The following is a 22,074-nucleotide window of genomic DNA, read 5'->3' as shown; positions in this document are numbered from 1 at the left end:
CAGTATCTGTTGGTACTGAAGAAATAATCCCATAAAGCACAGCAGTTAACTCCCCCTCTCACCTCATACCCCTCTATAGCATCTCGAATTGCAGAACCGAGTCTACCCACTTATGAAGTACCACTTCTAAAGCTACTGGCATGTGTGGGGTGTCTGTCTATCCTTTTTATTTAATTTGCTGTTTGTCAAACAGAATAATTCTGAAAATTTGATTAAAATACATAAATAAAAACCTGCAAACTGTTTCAAATTTAAGTAGTTATTAGGAACAGTGCAGTAATATGTTTAGTAGTAGAACAATAGCAGTTGACAATAGCACACTGCATTTATAACACTTTGTTGTACATAGCAACAGTGGGCCATGGGGGTTGTGGATGGCATGGCTGGCAGTGACACTTTGCAATAGGAAAGATAAGTACTCTGCATGCCAAGTTACCTCTACCTATGCTTTTTTTTTTTTCTTTTAGTTACACAATATTGTTTGTAGGCAGTCTTTGACTTTGAGAACACATGTTAGGAGGGTCAGATGCTGCTGGGCACAGTTCTATAGAAACAGCCTGCCTACTGTTGCTCTCTGCATCTTTATACAATCCAGAAATAGCCACTAATATCTCGAGACAAATGAAAGCTGACGTGTGTTATGTGCTAGCACAAAAAAGTGTTGCTGCCTTTCCACCTCCATTTTGAGAGTTCCCTCAATGTGAAAGAGCTGTTTTAAATACCTTCCTGTATCCCCCCTCCCCTTTCCCCCCCTTGCTTGATTTCTTCTAACAGCCAACCCCGCTAGAGTTACAGGAAAAATAACTCCACTTAACACAATACATGCTAACTAGTATTAGGTATACCCCTGAACAGGGTTAGATGACGTCCCAGGAAAACAGATTGTCCCAGTTTATCTATAGTATTCACAGTTTTTAGAAGTACAAAACTAGCAGTGTGCTCAGCAAGTTTTTGCAATACAAACGACAGACAGTCGGACTCTTCACACAGCAGCAGCCCTTAGCAGCCTGACTGCTCTCCTTAAATATTGGCAGTTAGGTCTAATTTACAATAACGAGCCAACTGCCAGAACAATAAAACAATTAACAAATAATATATAAACAATACAATTAAACAATTAAATTAAACAAAACAATTAGCTTGGCAGAAAGGCGCTTCACCCTGTCCCCAAACATTTTAATACTTATAGGTCACGACTATAAAACCACTATAATATAATTAATACTTCCAAAACAATTATGCTTGGTATAAGGCACGCTCAACACTATATACCGGAATATATTTATTATACAAAAAACACCACACACGGAGAGGACGGGTGATTAGAAAGTAAATGGTGTACCACATAATTAAATATAATAAAACAGTAACTGGGTCGGTTGATGTGAAAGTGAATGGGACTTTATAAGTACTACATTATTAAGACCGTATGTGTGTGTGTGTGTGTGTGTCTCTCTCTCTCTCTCTCTCTCTCTCTCTCTCTCTCTCTCTCTCTCTCTCTATCTATATATATATATATTATATATATATATATATATATATACTAAAATATATATGATTAAATTGCTGTGTCCTACATGCACACTACCTGTCTCTCCCCTATTGATCAATAGGCTTACACTTAATATAAATGCTCCTGCTAATGTGTAGCAGCAGTAAGGAATATAATGAATAAAACTGCTCAAGAATGTGACAGGACCTAGAGATATTTTCAATATGGGGTTCAGGGTACATCCCCTATGCAACAATAAGAATTACATGTTAAATGTAGCATTAGCGTTATTATAATAATGAAATAGTTTAATAGCACATTACAATGAATTTATTAACAAGATCAGTACAATGTCATATCTGACAGCTGTCTAGAACTTTTTATTTTTACAGTTGGTCTACCCCGAGTTTCATCCACAAATCACGGTTTCTGTTACGTGCATAAAGGAACAAAACGCTTACTTACACGCACTGGAATTACAAGCACTGCTTGAGAAAAGAAGACCCGTGTGACATTATCGGATCAACCACAGCCTCCTCGGATCACACGTGGTTTTCCTGTGCAGCAGGAAGTACCTTTGTTAATTTCCATAATACGGAAGTACAGTGCGAGTACTGCTGTGTTTGGACTTAAGTTATACTGACAGTAGGAGACATGGGCTGTTTTTAACCAATTTAAACAGAGGAACTAACTCGGACTGTTGCAACTGCGTACCCAAAACAGTGAATGAAAGGATTAGTAAGACGTCTGTACGCTGATTGGTAATTGTTAAGTGTGCTCGAGCAGATTTGTTTTCTTTTTGTGTGTCCAGCTAACTTTTAATTTTCAAAGTGTTTACTGTTTGTTTGAGAGAGAAGTACACATTTCTGTGATAAAAAGTTGGCATTTTTTAAATGCCTTGTAGACAATAATATGCACAGTATAACCTGTGAGCAAACACATCGTAACACATTCATGTCGTGTTCATTAATTTTATACTTTTATAAACGGAAGTTGTATATGCTACTGTCTTAAAAATGCAATGTGCCAGTGTTTCTCATATATATATATATATATATATATATATATATAATATATATATATATATATAATTTTAGGCTTAAGTTTAATACATTCTTTCAAATAGTTTAGTTATGTCTTCTCTGTCAGAAAGGCAATGTTGACACGGTAGTTTTTGCTGTAATTTAAAAACAGAAGTGACTAAACCAGAAGATTTTACCTGGCGGTATTTACAGGATAGGGCCAATATCCTCATACCCTGTTTAATGCCCTGTTTGTGCACTGTGGATATTGTAACCGGGTGCTTTTCTTTATTGCAGTACAAAGAAAACCATTATGGATCCCACAGCATCTGGCATGTTTTGTGGAAGGATGCTGAGCATGGTGAACTCAGAGGATGTGAATGCCATTATCCAAGCTCAGAGGCACATGTGAGTAATATTAAAAACAGGTGTTTGCTAATTGAAGTGAAACCAGCCCAACTACAGTATGACCTGACTTGTACTTGTTTACTAAGATTAAAGAAAGAAGTTGAAAACTCTTTGGCCAAATACATTTTAACCTAGGAGTCCAGCTCAAGTGGACCAAAGGAGCAGTGTTTCCTCCACATGAGATGATGATACAAATCACATGGCAATGTGACCTTTCAACCCTGCATGTACTGTTTGTATAGCGTAGGTGGGACTGGATGACATTTGAATCTACTTCCTCTTTAAGATGGAATTGTGAGATTCTGGTGCTTGCAGAACATTCATGTTACATGTTTGAATCTTGCAGGCTGGATCGGTTTGAAAAGACAAATGAGATGCTCCTAAACTTTAATGGGCTGTCGAACGTGCGTCTGCAGCAGATGAACGACCGGTTTCAGCACCACACACGGACACTGGTGGAGATGAAGAAGGACCTCGACAGCATCTTCAGGCGAATTAGGTGCCTTGAGTACTACAGTGGGAAAGCATGGCCGAGTAGTGGCCTCTGCTGGGGATGGCAGAATAGAAGGGGTTAAATTACACAGCATTAAAAACACATGAAAGTGAAAATAAACTACAAGTATTATAACTGCACAGTGGAGTGGAAGTTAAATGGCAGATCAAATTCACACACTGAGTAAAAGTACCAATCTGATACCATGGTACAGTTCTGGTGGAACTTGAATTTATGTAGCTCCTTTCCACACAGTGTAGACACTTCTGGGATGGAATGTGGCAGTCATGTGCACCTGCAAACACATAACAAGTTGTTGCTGTTTTCTTTAAAGCAGGTGAGGTGGAAATACAGTTATGCTCTAACGTACAATTTTGAATCTGCAGGACACTTAAGGGCAAGATTTCAAAACAGTACCCAGATGCCTTTAACAGTAAGTGCTGTTCCAATTGTTTTGATGACTCTTTGTGACTTACTACACTGTATTGGCTAATACACCTTTTTAAAAAATACACAAGTTTTTGTTTGACGGAAAAATTCTTAGTTTGCCATTGCTCATTTTTTATTTCAAAGGCTGTTTAGGACCACAATTTATGTTTTATGTTGGAATTGAAGTAACACATGACATCTGTTAAACAAAGTACAAAAATGTTGCCCAATTAGTACCTTGTACTCAGCATTTTCCTTCTTCAGTACCAGTGCAGATACTACAAGAAGGAAAAAAAATTAAGTCTCTTACACAAGATAACAGTACCGGCCCTTCTTAATGTTTCTATTTACTACAGGTCAGTACCCCAGAACACTACTGTTGTAAATCCAGAGCAATATTAAGGTTTTACTAACCATACCAATATATGAGTGAACCATATTTGTGTGTGTGTATTTGTGTCTAAGCTGTCTTAAAAAAAAAAAAAAAATCCTGTAATGCAGTTTTTGATGGTATGCGCAAATAGTGCTGTGTGTAGTATGCAATTCTGACCATGTCTTCATACCATTAAAAGTGCAAAGCCTTCTACTTTCCTTGTATTTCAAGTCAAGGTACAGTAAAAAACAAAACAAAAAAGTGTACATTTAGTCTTGCATTTTATGTTAAGAGAGTGTAAATAGAATTGTTTAGGTGATGGGTTCTAAACTGATAACACTAGATTTTTTTTTATTTTTTATTTTTTGGTAGTTTATTTATTATCCACAGAGCATAGTACCCCACGCCAAATATAACTGAGTATTGTAACTTGTAGTCTTAAAGTGAGGAAATGTCCATACACCTGTACAAGCTTGTAAGAGTTGCCATATAGGGTTGTTCTTTTATTAATTTAACGGTTTGTTTAAAACTTTTTAAAAGATAACACCTCTTAATAAAGCGTATCTATTTATTTTATTTTATTATTTATTTTTATTCGGTATACCAAATGCCCATTAAGGGTGCAGAAACAACCCCAGCCCAATATAAAGACGAAAACTAATCCAGTGCACAAAGTTTAAACTTCTCTGGAATGTAGATGAACATACTGTACTGTATTTTTATTTTCACCATAGAGGGCGCTCAAAACATAAACTACTCCTCCAATGCTTCCGTTCTGTTTGATTTTGTCGTATCTTGATTCAGTCTGTATTTTATGGTGGAGTCAAAAGGTTAGAGGTAACAGTGAGTAAGTAGCTAGCTAGCCACAGTGGGAACTGCCCACCGACTGTACAATAAATAGTGTAATTTAAGGTCTGTCGTCCAGGGTTTACCACCGAGTTATACTTAACGAAAACAGATTAATCTGTCATAGGGACCGGGTTCGAAAGGCACATACGACGTGGAAAATACATGCAACAAAGGTAAAAAGAAAATATAACCGTTTTTGTTAATTATTCCATGCAGCATTTGATTATACAAACTTTGTGTAGCTTAGCGGTACAAATCGGGAAATCCTGTACATTTTCTAGCTATTTTTAGTTGCTGGAGTTTTTGATTTGTCCGTTGAGTTAACCACAGAATCACAGCTGGCAAGTCATTCTATATTGCTGGTGGTTTAATCGCTCCCATGAATGAGACATATTGTATTTGTGTTGTTCATGCCTGAGCACAGTGGAGCATTTAGTATGGCAATTCAGTAAAACGTGGTACTATGTGTTAGACTATATAAGTAAATTGTTTATATTGCATATATTTTGTATACTTACAACATTAAAATAAGACAGATAATGTGACGTGTATATTGTTTGTCACATCTGAATTCTTTCGCGGTTTTTTATTATATGGTTACGTTTTTAATGAATTCTAGTAGCTATTATTAACTTTTACACGTGGACTTCTGCAAAGTACAAAAAACATAATTCATTAACTTTCTTTTAGTATAAACACCCAACAACTTTGAGGTGTAAGGTCTATTGTGGACGGACTTCTTCAAACACGGGACTAAATGCATGCTATGTGCACAAACACTCATTTTGTTTAGTTTCAGTAAATATGAATGCACACTGGTATGATAACAAATGGATCTTAAAAATGTGAAACTTAATGCTATTCGTGAGTTTTCGTGACACTAGTTGTAAAATGTATAGCTTCTGGATCCCACTGTATTATGCCCAGTATTGTACAATTTAAAAAAAAAAAAAAAAAAAAAAAACCTTGATATGGCTTTATAACATTCTTGTGTGCACTGTTCAGAGAGCATGCAGTGTTGCTCTACCGGTTTGTTTACTTTCTCCAAAGGTGGCTTCATGCAGGGCCTACTTCCTCTCCTTGTTTATTTGGGTTGTTAATGTAGTCCCTTCACAATCCACTTCAAGATCCTTTAATATAGAACAAATTGATCTTTTTTTGCCATCAGGTGAAATATATGAAGGAAGAGGTGGAGGGTTCCCCTGAAGATGATGAGGCGACTGAACCGGAAAAAGGCCCTCCATTTGGTTCAAGAGCTGGATGGTTTCCCTAAAGTTCCTCAAAGCTATGTGGAGACAACAGCAAGTGGGGGAACAGGTGCTGTCAGATACTGAACTTATTTTGGGGGAGATGCATTCAGGGGCTGATCAGGGGGTGCTATATTAAGTATAACTATATTTGTATTAACTACAAAGCTGGATAAAAACTGTCCAGTCATGATTAATTTCAACCTAGATGAAAATAGTACTTTTGGGTTCATCTATTTGTTCATCTATTTATTTCTAGTTTAAAACAAATAAATAAGTGTTTAATTTGTTATTTAACAATATATAGGGTGTACCATGTTCATTTTGTATAAGTAGGATTTTGTTAAACTTTTCTGTGGAAAACAAGTTGTTACAATAGCTGAACAGACCTGGTGTAAAGTGGGGCTACTTTTAATGTTCAGCACGGATAGCTTTATTGATTGAGTTCCAGTACAGTAGTTGGCTATTTAGAGTACAAACAAACCCTCCATAGAAATAGCATATTTCTATTTCACTACCCGAGTAAAGTGAGCACAGCTTTGGTGCAGAGCATGCTCCCATGATGCCAAGAGGTGACAAGTAGTTTTTGGTGTTTAAAAAAAACAATCTTGGTAAGAAAATGAACTGATCTCCTTTTTTATTTCCAGTTTCTTTAATAGCCTTTACAACCATGGCTGTTTTAGCCATTCTGGAGTTCTTTGTGTATCAGCATACCTGGATGAAATATGAATATGAAGTTGACAAAGATTTTTCCAGGCATGTTTTTTCATAACGTCTTGTACATCTTCCTTTTGTATTAAATATGCCTCCTATGATGAGAAGTGTGGCGACCTTATCCGTTTAAAGTCATAATTTACGCACTACTTTGTTTTGTATAGAAACGATGGGAACCAGAAGAGGCCCGTCCAGCCCTTTCCATTAACAATATCTAGGCTATACCACGTTCTCACATTGTTAGCCACAGGGCATAATTGTTTTTAAAGAACTAGTAGTTTAGCTGTTGCAGCATCACCCCTAATCTGATCCACACTTTATTTGTTTAAACCCAGTTTAGACCCTGTAGAACATAGTAGAGACAAGGTGGCACTCTTAAGAAGAATTAAGCTATTGTTTACTAACAGTGCCCGGTTCTATTGTATAGAGAATATATATAGATTAATGCCACACCATTTATTAGTTCAGTATTTGAGTTACATTTATAAAATCCTACGTGTAATACTGCACATTACTGGGGAGAGAGAAGCAATTTCTTCCATCAAATCTATAGTATTTTCAAAGCTTACTGGTAGAATTTTCCATGACCTATTAGATGCATTGGATGACTTACATCTATATATACTATATAGATAATATAATATATATATATATATATATATATATATATATATATATATATATATATATATATTATTTTTTTTTTTCTCATTTACAGTAAATTAAGATTAAATATAGATATCACCGTTGCTATGAGATGCCAATGTAAGTACTTTGATTGTTACAAAGTTGACAAATATAATGTGTTTATTTCCTTAGGATTAGCAAAATTAAATGGTGTTAAAATTAAAGATGACTCCAGCTTACCATATTAAATTAAAAAGTACAAATACCACTTAAGTTAACTGGTCTCATCAATATTGTGTGTTTAGCAATTACTTTTATAAATGTTTCTAGTTTGTAACTGCAAAATGCTTGCATGAACTGTTTAATGAAGTAAAAGGCTATACCTATATTGTAACAGTGGGAAAATTAGTTAAGAAATGCAGAGTATTGACATTCATATATTTTGTTCCCTAGATATTGGTGCAGATGTGTTAGATTTAGCAGAAACAATGGTAGCAGCATCAGATGATCTAACATATGAACCAGTAAGTAACCATCTCAGCAAGACCAGAGACTATTCGAGGAAGTGCTGAATAGTCGAATATAAAAGTGACAGTCGACTTCAGAAACTTCTTTGTATGGACGAAAGCGCTGTTGTTATAGAAATTACATTTTAGAGCATTTATTAAATAGCTTTAACAAATTCCAAGCACTTAAAACATTGTGCATAAACAGCAGAGTGTTATAAAACAGTAAACTGTACCTTCAAAAATTGAGCATGAGACATTATAATCGTTTTTTAAACAATTCCACCCATTCAGCTATTTTTACCTCACCTATTAGACTGTCAAATTAGTAGTTGTTTTACCCCTGTACTGTATGTGTTGTATGCCGTCTGTAACTCATGCCTGGAGCAGCAAGCTGTGTTTTTGTGTAGAGTGATATGTCACAGATCATTCTTCTCTGACTGCAATATTATTTGGTATTGAAATATGCAGTAACTGTATAGTAAAAGGAAAATAGGAATCAAATTGAACTCTTTTACATACGTACCACGTACTGTAATGACCAAGTTAGATGCTATATATTTGTAATACAGTGTGTTCATTAGAGAGTTTTAATGTCCCATTCCAAAAGAAAAGCTAAAGGCATCCAACTTGTGTGCTGTTGTTCAACGACAATCTGTTTATAGTTCAGCCAGTAGCAGAGCTCTGTTCACCAAGCGAGTGTTACAACTGAACTTGTGAAGATGTTTCTGAAATGGGTAACAATACATCTGATTAATCTGTATCCCTGTTGCTTTGGTGGGGGGAGAGTAAGGGCCTTGCTGAAATTATACTTTGTGGTTAAGTTGGGAAGCAGCTGCTGCACCCTATTCAGATAAATACATGTAAATATTGTAATCATTATTTATATGAACCTTTACTAATTGTGTATTTTTAATAACAGGTTAATTTTGACCTGTCACCTCTGCAAAGAATTTGGCAAAGGTAAGGAATGTGTACTGTTTATTTAATCCTCAGGTTGTTGGTTCCCACACTTCCAAAAACATTTGGGTTAAGAATCACTTGAATTTCTGACTAATATCTCTCTTCAATATCCTTCAGAACACTGCTACACATTCAGAGTCGACTACGAGAAGAGCATTCGCTTCAAGATGTTTTATTTAAAAGTGTTTTTAAAGGAGCTCCAACATCCTTGCCTCCAAGGTTGGTACCCACACACTTCATCGGTTTAAAAGTAGCAGCAGTTGCCTGCTAATTCAGTTGGCAAAGCTAAGTATCATTGTGTTATCTTGTGACCTTGGATTGCAGGGATGGAAATATTCCATTGCATGCAATGTTGAGTCCAGGTTTTACTGAAATTAGTCACAGCATCTGCCTTATTTTTTAGTGTTACACAAGCATAGCCGCTCATTTGAGATGTGCGTGATAAATTCTCAGGAGTATGAGTAAAGAATTGCAGAATTAGCAATACAGCCGCTGTTTAGCATTGCCTGCCTGACTTCGGTTGATTTGCATCTTTACCAGAGATCACCATACTTTTTTTTTCTTTTAATTTAGTAGCCACCAAGTGTGTGTTTTTTTTTTTCATAATTTTTCTCCTAATTTTAGAATAGCCAATTATTTTTAGGCTCAGCTCACCGCTACCACCCCCGCGCTGACTCGGAAGCGGCGAAGACAAACACACACTGTCCTCCGAAGCATGTGACGTCTGCTGACTGCTTCTTTTCACACTGCAGACCCACCATGCAGCCACCTCAGAGCTACAGCGTCGGAGGAAAACGCAGCTCTGGGCAGTTTACAGGCAAGCCCGCAGGCGCCCTGCCAGACTGCAGGGGTCGCTGGTGCGTGGTGAGCCGGGACACACTGGCCGACCTAAGCCCTCCTCCCCCATCCTGCACTCCACGCTGAGCGCCTTTACCAGATATGCCATTCGGGAGCCCCTTTGAGCTTTCTTAGTCTTGTGCAGTATGGTTTGCTTTTTTTTGGAAAAGTTTGGCTGCCTTCATCTCTGAAAGCGATAGTGTTTGTACAGTTGCAAATAACCCACTATTATAACAAAGGCTTTGTTCTGTGTGATGTCTCTGAGCACACATTGTTCATTACTACCTTGTACATCTATTGTGCTAGCTGATCAAAGCTATACAAGGCCACAACTGCTAAAAGCCATTCATGTTTTTTGGATTTACAGTTGAATGTACCTGTGACAGGATAGCGTCACGGCCAAAGCTGGTGAGTGGCAGGAAACACACCCAGTGGAAAGCTGCAGTTAAAGAACTGTTGCTTATTTACACACAGCAGGAACAAAATAAACAGAGAAGCAAACAAAACACAGGAACAAAAGAAAGGTTAAAATAAAAGGTTTAAACAAATACATTATCTAAACAAACAACCCTTATTTTTCAGGGTGTACAGTCACCTTCACTGAACGTTTACCTCCCTAAGCTCACCCACAAACAAATGATCTGTCTCCCTTTTTAGACCATGTGGCTGGGGCTGAAATCATCAATCAAGACCCAGCCACATTCCACACGTGGGTTTGGTAGGAATGGGATTTTAACCCCACCCCTGCCAAACTTAGATTTAAACTAATCAAACTTTACACCAAAACCAGATTATTTGCATGTGTAAGGCTCCTACCCTGCCAGACAATGTGTTAAGAGTGGAAGATAGGGATGAAGGATCTTTCTCCCACTTTTAAAACAAGAGTATGCAAATGTGTTAACCTTTTTCTTGCATGTCGATCTTCCTCCAGGGAAGATAATCCTTCACAGCCCCCCAATGCTTGCAGGATACATGGACACCTGTATGTCAACAAAGTTGCAGGGAATTTTCACATAACAGTGGGCAAGTATGTTGTTTTTCAAGGTGCCGTTTATTTTAACTTGCATGTTTCTTTCAAGCTTGGCACTGGGCTGCACACAGTGTCTAGCTGAATTACCCTTTAAAAGAAAACCCGCTCCACAAAGTAGCACCATGCTCATTTTGAAACAAACCTGAATGAACTTGCCTCTGTTCCTTTCCCTACTCCGTAACAAATCAAATGAATTATATCATTGTTGTAAATTCTAGTATACTATGCCACAGTGGGCAGTAAGAATCTGAATATTTGGTGCCGTGTAATTGTATGCCAGTATGTACTTTCATTCACTAACATTTTGTTTTTTGTTTTTTTTTGCAGGGCAATTCCTCACCCGCGAGGCCATGCTCATTTAGCAGCTCTTATTAGCCACGATAGTAAGTTGGCTCATTATTAAGTACAGTGTTTTGGATTAGATGATATTTTTGTAGTTTGTTGCAGTGCTATTGATTAGGGAGAAGTATACTTTGTAAAAATAGCTTGTAATTATAATGGGGCATTGAAGGGATTACGATGCACTCTAAAGCTAAATAAGTTACAGTATTTGACCTCATGGTGGCGCTTTTGGTTGCTAAATATATACATTTTTTTCAAAGATCAAGGGATGGGGAGTTTTCTGTGAATTAAATTAACTTCAGTACAGGCTAAATGACTCTGGTTTCATTTTAAAACATGTTTCAAGGGCTTTCCAACAACAGCCAGCTCTGTAGGAAAATTTAAATAATTATGTGCCATGTAGATCTTTTTCTTTGTTTTTATTTATTTATTTGTGTGTGTACAGCCTTCCCTTGATTTGTTCTTATGTTGCAGCTTACAACTTCTCACATCGAGTAGATCATTTATCATTCGGGGAGGAAATTCCAGGAATTATTAATCCTTTGGATGGAACAGAAAAAATTTCAATAGAACGTGAGTCTGTATTATTTTTTAAAACAAACCAATTGGGACAGGGAGGAACCCAGTTTAGTCGTTGCTGAAACTGAATGGAGCAATGGGCAGTGGCAAAGAGCCTGTGGAAGTTGGTAGAATTTCTAAGATGATCAAAGTGAGGTTAGACTGCTGAAGATCTTTCAGCCAATCAATCAGAGTGCCTGTTTTTTTCCTGCAGTATGTCATGACACATCACAAAGGAACCCCAGTCATGACATCAACCGTACTCTATTGAATTTCTACCGTGCGTTTTACTCAGAACCTGTCGCCTGATTTTAAAGGCTGTCCTCTGCATGTTCACTTTTACTTGTGAAGATGTTCCGCCATATGCAGACGTATAACTGTAATAATAGAGTCAGTTGGGTGCGTACAGTAGAATCCTATTACAAGCCCCATAGCATTCATTTGACTGAAATGTCTGTCTAGTTTGTGGGTGAGATCAGGAGGTGATAGAGTACAGGAGGATGGGTATATATACATTTATGCTAATATTGTTATGTATTAAGTGGTCAGACACTTTTTTGCTAGGTAATCCATATGTTTGTCTGAGTTTCAGTGCTTGAGGCAAAAAAGTATTAAAACAGAATACAGATAAGTTAAACCTTCATCACTGCTTGAAATGCAATCTTATGAAACCTTGCAGGATCGATGTGTCCTTTTTTTTTTTTTTTTTACATTGAAAATTACTTTTTAAAAATGGAACAGCTTTTGTCAGTCAAATGGATTGACTAGTTATTGTATTACCCCTGAGTGACACACACCACAGCAGTATTGATGGCCAGTCAAGGTTTAAAAATATAACGCTTACTACTTGTCACGAAGCATTTCCAGTACATAATTAAATCTGAAACATTGCAAAGTTTTCTAATCAATAAATAAACTCTATTATAACTTAATTAAAAACTGATGAAGTAATAATAATGCAACAGTCTTCTAGGGGAAGATTTATATTCGGATATTGAGTGTGGTTTAGTGTAAAATTCATCTATTAGAATGCCATGCCAAACAAACTCGTCAGTTTTGATGGATCATTCTTTCTATAATGTGTAATAAAAATTGTAGTAGGATCTATTTAACCCTTTATTAACCACATAGGAATACAAAGAACATGCTTTTGCTCTTGCTTGTGTATGCAGATAGCGTCAACTCAATACCTGTGTCAGTAAACCTTATAAATGTGAGTCCTATGGCATGAGCTCAATGTCATGCCTTTACTTGTGCTGTTTCAGATAATCACATGTTCCAGTACTTCATCACAATTGTGCCAACGAAGCTAAAAACATACAAGATCTCCGCAGATACTCACCAGTTTTCAGTCACAGAACAGGTATGTGCAAAACGATTTGTTCTGATAAATGAAGATAATGAAACTGTCGTTTTGTCTCTGTGAAACAGTTGTAGTATTTATGTTGATTGTGCCTCTCCAGTACAGAGCAGTGTTGAGTTAAGTTAGTGATAAACCTAGTGTGGTTTGCAGATTTAGAATGGAAACAAACTCATTATATCAGCATATATGTAGTAGTATTACCCTGATTTTAAAAAAAATACGCAGGAGAAATTTAGTTATCATCAAACGGCATGTAATCCACAATCTTTACAGGACTGTAGCTCCTGTACAGACTACATTGCATTCTGACAGCACACCCTGGAATGTATGTATTTATGCATAGACAAGCTGATAGAGGCAGTTTTCCAATTTAAGGTTCCATACGCCTCCTCACATGTTCATAAGTCCTTCATATATTTGACAATGAAAGACCTATAGCGTGTGTCTTTTCTGGATCAGTGCACCCAAGTTAGTTTATTACCAGACTGTGTAATTTACGTGATTTATAATGTTTATGCTTGCCTGTCGTCTGCTTCCGATCTCATTTAACATTTTACTGCTGCTTGTGCACCAGTACCTCGTATCTCTTGCTGGATGTGCTTTTCCTCAGCATGTTCTGTTTGGCAGCCTATTTGTCAGCTAAGGCAGCTGATGCACTTTCCACAAATCCAGAACAGTCACTATCTTTTGCGCCTTAGTAGATATCAGAATCTTGCAATTGCAGATTTGTAACTGCCCCTGAGACACATTTTTTCTGTCCACTGCTTGGGAGGAAATCCCCTGCAAGAGGAATATAGTGGAGGTGGTGATACTTATGTCGCACTTCACACACTTTTCCTTATCTGGATAACTGCATCTGTTTGTCATGAAGCTTGATCTTAACGTTATTTTGCATTAGTTATTTAATATCAGATTATGGGGGTGAGTCGGTCAAAAACAAAATTTAATTTTCCAACAAAATCTATTCTGTCGTTACTTTAAGATGACTGTGAACAAGACAAAAATCAGTGATGTAACAGTATATCCAAGATTAACAAGATTAATCAATTTGAATAATAACTCATCAAATTGAAACATGTTCATAGCTTCAAATTAGCCACAAAAACATATTTATCATAGGCATCAATTGGATTTTTAAATGAATGCTGTCAAGTACAAAAGTTAGTATGAAAACGTTTCTATAAGAAATATGCGTCTGCATCTCAAAACAGTACAAGTGCATTCAATACAACTTGCTATGAACACACCTGACAAATTAATATCCTGAAAGCATGTCTTTTTTTTAAGTACTGAATTTTTACCATCCGTTGGTTAGGACATCTACCAGCAGAGCAGTCACATGACCTTAACGCTGACCTATTGCCAGAGCTCTCGCTCTGCGTCCCGCCTTCAGATAGACGATTTGTGTTTTGATTGACAGTCCGCCAGTACTATCTTGCTACGGTTTATTTTTTCTAATAGTAGATTTAAATTTTCAGTTATTAAAGGCGGCTCAGAAAAATAAAATAAATAGACTCAAGGCTGGGCCCGGGTACAGTTGCATCCCTTGCACCCTCCCTGACGCTGACCCTGTTTCTGTATCTGTCTGGATAATCTCTTATCAAACTCATGAAGTTGTCATGATAATTCATATTCTATATTATTCTGTACATACTGTTGATATATATCATGGTCATCATATTGATGGCGCTAGTTTTGAATTCACAGCTGTGGTGGTTTGTGTATATTATGCTCGCAACTAATCTGTGCACAGTGCTGTCTGTTAAATGTGGTTAGTGTTCTTAAGGATACTTTTTCTGTACATTGGAGAAATAACCTTAATACAAGTACAATGCCACTATATTAAAGCAACCTATCTTTTTGGCTTTTCAACTTAACTGTACATATAAATCCAACATTTGTGACACATTGGAGATGTTTAGAATACGATGATGTACTGTAGCTAGTTTGATAATGCCCCGACATATACAGTACATTGCAAGTTAACATTCATTTAATTGAAATGAGCATTTATGCTTAATTCTGGTTCTTATTGCTTTTGATAATTTACACATTAGAGAAAATATGGGGAAGGTATAGTGTCTTGTCTGATTTAAAAAATAATTCACAATATTAAGCTCAATACTTTTTAGCCGTTCCCTATAAAAATACTATCACGTAATATATCAGTGAATTCTACTTTAGTGTAAAATGCATGTTCAGGGAGAGCAGGGACTTCAAGACAAGCACTGAGTAGTACAATACGAAATTGTTTGTTTTTCCCCCAGGAACGTGTAATAAACCATGTGACAGGCAGTCATGGTGTATCAGGGATATTCATGAAATACGACATTAGCTCACTCATGGTGACGGTGACCGAGCAGCACATGCCGTTCTGGCAATTCCTCGTCCGCCTCTGTGGCATTATTGGAGGGATCTTCTCAACAACAGGTATGCTTTTCAATTGAAGTTGTTTTATTTTTTTTTACTTTTAATGTTGTAGCTTTACTAGCGCAACTAAATCATGACTGTTCTGTAGTATATCCACAAAAATCTACAGTACATATTATAATGAGATCCAGGTCTAACTAACATGTTAAAATATTATAGAAGTTTTTTTTTTTTTTTTTTTTTTCTATATTCAAAATGAAATCGGTTTTAATTGCAGAGTAAATTGGCATGTGGTCATTGCAGCCCTGCTATTTTGAAGCAGGTACAAAAAACAGCAAAAAGCTGCTCAGAACAATCATTTAACTGCTCATTCCTGCGACTAAGTTTGTTCTTGCTAGTGTTGTGCTATTAACGACAAGTTGTCTTGCTAGTGTTGTGCTATTAAAGTTGTTCCTGTTTGTGTTTTAGTTCTTTTTTTTTTTTTTTTTTTTTTTTTTTTTTTTTTTAGGAATGGTACATGGACTTGTTGGCTTCTTAGTGGACATTGTCTGCTGTCGTTTTAAACTAGGTACTTACAAGCCTAAAGATGTAAGTGTAATTGTCATTTTGTTAGTTTTGTTTACAACAAGCACACTACTAGCCATTGCTGTGTCCCTTGCTAAACGTATTGCTAAAATAATTTTTTTGTAACATTATATCGATTTGGTTTTGATATTTGAATTCACATATCTTGGTCATAAATCAATTGAGGAATGAAGGTGAAAAAAATTGGGGAAAAAAGGATTACGTCATATTTCCGACTGTTACTCTTCCCACATTTGCTGTTTTAAGTATTGATATGCCTAATGCTGATCAAGCATTGTGCTACTCCATACGATCGCAAAACATTGCTGTACACTGCGAAGATTTTAAAAGAACGATGATGATATTTTAGTTGTGCATTCATTTAGTGTGAAATTGACCATTCTGAAATGGTTCACAAAAATGCAATGGGTTGTAATAGACTATTTTTTGTTATCCATAATTCCATGAGCCAGGACCCCATTCATGTGCACGGCTATTTGTGCAGTTGCTGGGCCGCTGAAATAAACTGATATGGATCTCGCTGTTTCTTAATGAACTTTGTTTTTTGGAATGGGGTGGAAAATAAAATAAAACCATAATGTTACAAAACATGAACCAAACAACTCATGATTTTTAAAAGCTATTCTTTCCTTTCGCAAAAAATGGGAGACTATACATTGTACAATGATTTATATATTTTATTAATGTATTTTCTTTATATTAGACAATTGGATTAATTGGAAATGTGTATTCATTTATTGCAGTAACAATATTATGTATTAGTAAATATTTTTTTAAAACTATAATATACGTTCTAGAAAACCTGTATTTTTTTCCCCCCAATAAAACCAGGCCTTCTGACTTGTACTAACTGACACCACTGGAAACGAATCTCTTAAGAATTAAGGAACTGTAATAAAGATACTTCACAGATTGTTTGTTTGTTTTTTACTACAGCCCTCAACACAGCAGAGTTGCAGTGTATAATCTTAAAACTGTGTACGTGTGAAATTAGTACCAGCAGAATTGCATCAATTGCACAGATCCATCTAATCAATTGGCACATATTCTGCACTGATACTGTGCTGTCTTCACATGCTAGGTATCATGTGGGAATGAAAAATCTGTGACAGTGATGTAGTCAGTGCATTTTATTTGGATACAGATGCTGGAAGTTTTCATGGTGTCATTTTGTCTTCTACCAAGTCACATCGAAGATTTGATCATTTGTTCTGTTTCATTCTTAAGTAGATTTATGACCCAGAGTATATGAATAAAAATATCAAAACAGTGATTGTTGAAAAATATATTTCAGTAACATATATAGCACAGGAGCCAGCAATTATAAGTTGCGTTTGTTGCAAGCATGAAACGATGTTCAGTAAAAGGGGGCTGTGAATCACAAACCTTTATAGAAAGATGGGAAAAGCTGTTATATTTCTGAATTGTCTGTACCGTATTTTTCTCATTGTGGGTGAATTTAACTCCAGATGCTTGAAAGGTAAATATTCAATTCTCAAAAAGCAATTGGTTAAGAGGTTTCAAGCATTCAGTTTTTGTTGGCTAGTCTGATGGGTTAACAAATTACAGTGCTGATTAGATGAACATGTATGATTCAAAACAAACTGACAGTATTTGGGAATTAGACACAAGTTTTGAACTAGGGGTGTGCTGGTAACCATATTTTCTGAGTAATTACTCTTGTCAGTAGGTATAAAAATAAATCAAAACACACCTGTTTATTAATATGCTGATTTCAAAACAAGACAAGCTTCCCTCTCTCACCTTTACAATTGAGTATAACTCAAAGACCATTAATTTCCTCATTACGACTCAAAGGCAATTCATTTCCTCATTGAGTGCTTTAAAAGTCGTTTGGAAGCACTAACATTTTTACTCCTGTACTGAGGCTATAAATTAAAAATGAAAAGATATTGCAAAACTGCAGATGCAAGTGATTAGTCATGTAAATGTGAACTTTCCTTAAACCCAACTCAATAACAAGTATAATTGTATATAGATCTTATATATATATATATATATATATATATATATATATATATATATATATATATATATATATATATATAATATGCACAGGACTACAATCCCACAATTCACTGCAGAGAACACATTTCTAAGAAAACTAAGGAAAGTAAGGGGGGGGGGGGGGGGGGGGGGGGGGGGGGGGGGGGGGGGGGGGGGGGGGGGGGGGGGGGGGGTGTAGGGCATATCAAAAGAACACATTTCTAAGAAACTAAGGAAGAAAATAATTGGATATAAAATATAACAATCTCAAAGAAAAGCAGAGCAAGACAAATGCTTATAAAATATAAATTAGTTTGTTAGTTTGATCATATTAAATAAGTCAGATTGTAATTATATAATAATTGTATAGATAAAGGACACAGAGGGCCCACACTGTTTTGAATAACTAACACATTTTATTAAATTTTAATAATACTTATCAACTTCAGATATCTTTAAAGGTACTGTGCACACCTAGTTCTAACCATTATGACTGTATACATCTACTGAAGGAATGTAGGTATTTATAAATCTGTTATTTATGTTATGATAGCTGTATTTATTTTAAATGTATACAATTGCTAAACACAGACTTTCATTTACCCCTAAAGGATGCAAAGCTAGAAGCTAAGAAACCATAATGGTTTTCCTACAGTATATGGCAAATAATAATGTCTTGTATGCTGTACATTACTATACATTACGTACATGTTCAATAGTTAGTCATGGCACCATCTGAAGTACTTGTTACATGGTAAGCTTCCTCTATATTGAACATCAGTGTCATTTAGGTTTTGCTGTTAAACTGCAGCAGCAAATTCAGCAATTAACTTCAGAGTGTTGGTTTAAATTATTGTTCATTTTACATTATCACCTTATTATGAATTCTTAGTGGTTGCCCAGCATTAGATCACTGCATCTAAAAGTGTAGTCAAATGTGTACATCAGCACAGCTTTCAGAAGGTTGAACATTGAGATGCTCCTTAGTTAAGTGGTCAATCAGGGTGAAAGTGTTCAGTGAACCATGAAAACTGTACTGTACATATTAGCCTTTTATGAAGCTGCTTGATTATCCTGCCACTAAAAATATGATGGCTGCAGTCATACCAAGAGAACCTTGTTGTGATGCACACCTACAGTGCATTTCAACAACATACTTGTTTTACTTGTTCTCCTCTTGTTTTTTTAGGTCAGTCTCCTGGATGGACATGTGAATAACCACACAGCTCTGATAACGGAAAACAACAAGCACTAGCTTATGAACCATCGTTCCCTTCCTTCTTCTCTTCTCATGCAATGCAATGGTTTCACAAGACACTGGTGGGCTACAAAGGAATACAACTTTTGAAAAAGAAAACATTTGGGTACTTTTTTGTAGATTGAAAATTTCTAGTGATCTTTAAGATTGTCATATTATTGCTAGGCAGATTTCATTTAAAGATGCAGTAGAATTTTTTAGATCTATGGATGTATCTTTAACAGAATCCGTCTTGTTTTTCACCCAAGATAAAGCATATCATTTTGAGTGTCCATGTTCTTAATAATTTATTAAATAAGCAGTTTAGTGTATCACCACAAGTTGTAGATACAAAGGTCTGTTATCCACAAGGCAGCCTGTTTATGCAAAACAGATTTTAATGGTAACATAATGAAACGTACATATGCAAGGTTTCAAAGAATATTCTGAAAAATGGCTGCATCTTTACCTTTTAAAAAAGAATGGTATTGTGTCAAGTCTTATAATTTTCACCTATCAAGTGTAATACATGTTGAACAGAACAGTCCTTGAAAGTAAGTCTCAAATTCTCCTAAGTTGTTGTCTCTGCTGTATTGACATGTCATGATTTAAAAGAGAATTTTCACAAAAGTTATACCGACCTCAGATAAGAGGTACAAGAACAAAAGCGATCTAAACCTGACCCTAAGGACGTGGAGGACAAACCGCTTCTGACTTAAGAAAAACGATGTTCTTGTTCAGCATGGCAGCCTTCAGCACGATCTTGGGGGGTTCATTCCACCTCCTTGGGCCTGTCTGGCCCACGGTAGAACCAGGCACAAAACAAAGCATGTTATTTCAAGTTTCAGGATAAATCATTTCTCTAAATAAAAACAACTACTTGACTTTAGAAAGAAAGTGATCGCACGGAGTTTGCAGTACGCAGTAGTCCAGGATGTTAAATGACCCTCCAGGTAGGAAACCTTTTCCACACCTGGTCTTGACTTCATTGGATTCTTTTGTTCTGGTTCTTCTGAAATCCTGTCACCCTCATCCATGTTTTATTTTCCCATTGGTGCTTCCAAAAACAAAAGCCCCTTAGAATTAAGTCCTGTGTAGTGGGCCACTATTAAAATTAATGTTGCTGTTTTACCAAGGACAGTATTGGCCAGTATTTGTTTTCTTACCTGTTTTTCATAAACATGCATATAACGTTTTCCCTTAAAGTCCTTGGCTTTATATGCAAAAGTGAAAACATTCTTTTAAGCTGGTGTATATTAAAAATAAACGGCTCTGTGTGTTCTATTATTATTTTTCATTCAATATTATTTTCCTATGCAGAGCCTAAATTAGGAACAAAAAAAGGGACAAAAAAAAGGGCTTTTTAAGGTTTTAGCTTCACTAGGTGTATGTACAATTCTCAGTATGTGTAGTATCTTGTTCGATACATTGTTAAATGGAAAAACTTTAGAATAGTAAAATTGACACTAGAAAAAAAATTATATCCTCACTGTATTTTGCTTTTATTCTGTAGAACCTTTTTTCTTATTCCTTTTCATTCTGTATTGTAAAGCACTGCATAATCGCTTAAGATAAACATATTTTGAGGATACATTTAGACTTCTTTAATTGTCTTAACATTTTCTAATACATCCACTAATCATCGACTACCTTCCCTGAAGAAGCAGTCAAAGATTAAGTTGGTAAATTGTTTCAGTAAAACTAGTCAGTGCTTTATGTTCTAAAAAGTGAGCTAGTCAGTGGTTGCTCAAAAAAAAAAAAAAAAAAAAAAAAAAAAATCAGTTTTAAGTTGTTCACCAAATAGCCACATGGTATATAAAGTAAACGGCAATCCTGTAAATGTCTGTAACTGTGTGCAATTTATAATGTTTTTAAATAGCGTGCTTATGTTTTCAACTGTACTGAGTGGTTATTTATGTAAGATGACCTTACACAGCCAGGAAAAAAAATATTTGGGCCTGTAGGTCTGTCTGGGTCCAAATGAAACTGGGGTGATCTACAGCAAAACCCCCAAGGCTGACAAGGTCCTAGAAACTAGCATTTTGGAACATTAATCATAACCAATAGCTGTTAAGACAGTTAAGATTTAAGCTAATGTCATTGATAATAGTGAAAACCAAGATATACTGTATCTTTTCTTGCCTATGAACTTCGTTATTCTTTCAGTACACAGGAGCAAAGAGGTATCTTAGAAGCCATATTTTTTTCTGTTTTTGCTTTTCCTTCAAAAACATCACGACCGCAAAATTATTTGAACCACACGTGAAGATACTCTACCCATACCAAGCAATCCTAAAAAAATACTAATTTTAGAGTGTTGCAGAGAGCAATGACATGTAATGCATTTGACTATGCATTCTATGACTATTCATTTAAATAAACCCCAGATACATGTATTTTGTATTGATAAAAATCATTGTGCTGTGTCACTGCCAAAGTCTGCAGTCAATAGTAACAGTTTATTTCTGTGTCATTTGTTTTTTTCACAAAGAAGATTATGCTTTAGGAAGAAATATTTGAAGACATCCAACATTATGTTAAATACACCCATATATATATATATATATATATATATATATATATAGTTCGCAAGTATATATATATATCTATATATATATATAT

At 35.8% G+C, this 22,074-nt stretch overlaps 2 protein-coding genes across 4 annotated transcripts; both read left to right on the top strand.

The window, feature by feature from the left end:
- The first annotated feature begins 2,093 nt into the window (after nucleotides 1-2,093).
- On the top strand, nucleotides 2,094-3,921 carry LOC121317801 (kxDL motif-containing protein 1-like). The gene is made up of 4 exons (XM_041253908.1): nucleotides 2,094-2,253; nucleotides 2,812-2,922; nucleotides 3,269-3,421; nucleotides 3,802-3,921. Exons 1-4 carry the CDS (start codon nucleotides 2,219-2,221, stop codon nucleotides 3,884-3,886), a joined length of 384 nt encoding a protein of 127 aa, XP_041109842.1. The 5' UTR covers nucleotides 2,094-2,218; the 3' UTR covers nucleotides 3,887-3,921.
- A 1,126-nt stretch (nucleotides 3,922-5,047) lies between these two features.
- On the top strand, nucleotides 5,048-21,998 carry LOC121318452 (endoplasmic reticulum-Golgi intermediate compartment protein 2-like). Of its 3 annotated transcripts, none has more exons than XM_041255144.1 (14): nucleotides 5,048-5,239; nucleotides 6,235-6,383; nucleotides 6,961-7,069; nucleotides 7,746-7,792; nucleotides 8,108-8,178; nucleotides 9,083-9,123; nucleotides 9,241-9,342; nucleotides 10,892-10,987; nucleotides 11,318-11,373; nucleotides 11,807-11,905; nucleotides 13,156-13,253; nucleotides 15,521-15,683; nucleotides 16,132-16,191; nucleotides 19,405-21,998. In XM_041255144.1, the coding sequence occupies exons 2-14, from the start codon at nucleotides 6,275-6,277 to the stop codon at nucleotides 19,431-19,433; spliced, it is 1,080 nt and encodes a 359-aa protein (XP_041111078.1). In that variant the 5' UTR covers nucleotides 5,048-5,239; nucleotides 6,235-6,274; the 3' UTR covers nucleotides 19,434-21,998. The 3 variants fall into 3 exon arrangements, with proteins under 3 accessions (XP_041111078.1, XP_041111077.1, XP_041111079.1); XM_041255143.1 differs by having other exon boundaries at nucleotides 16,132-16,211; XM_041255145.1 differs by lacking the exon at nucleotides 16,132-16,191.
- Nucleotides 21,999-22,074: the final 76 nt, after the last annotated feature.

Source organism: Polyodon spathula, chromosome 7, assembly GCF_017654505.1.
Source record: "Polyodon spathula isolate WHYD16114869_AA chromosome 7, ASM1765450v1, whole genome shotgun sequence".
NCBI lineage: Eukaryota > Metazoa > Chordata > Actinopteri > Acipenseriformes > Polyodontidae > Polyodon > Polyodon spathula.
This window is presented reverse-complemented; position numbering and strand designations above follow the sequence as displayed.

Bases quoted from the DNA above. Each gene is read 5' to 3' on its own strand.
- LOC121318452 (XM_041255143.1), top strand. From the start codon at position 6,275: ATGATGAGGCGACTGAACCGGAAAAAGGCCCTCCATTTGGTTCAAGAG. The intron at 9,343-10,891 runs GTTGGTACCCAC...ATCTTCCTCCAG, and splicing joins CCAACATCCTTGCCTCCAAG to GGAAGATAATCCTTCACAGC. The intron at 16,212-19,404 runs GTAAGTGTAATT...TTGTTTTTTTAG, and splicing joins GTACTTACAAGCCTAAAGAT to GTCAGTCTCCTGGATGGACA.
- LOC121317801 (XM_041253908.1), top strand. From the start codon at position 2,219: ATGAAAGGATTAGTAAGACGTCTGTACGCTGATTG. The intron at 2,254-2,811 runs GTAATTGTTAAG...TCTTTATTGCAG, and splicing joins AGACGTCTGTACGCTGATTG to TACAAAGAAAACCATTATGG. The intron at 3,422-3,801 runs GTGCCTTGAGTA...TTGAATCTGCAG, and splicing joins AGCATCTTCAGGCGAATTAG to GACACTTAAGGGCAAGATTT.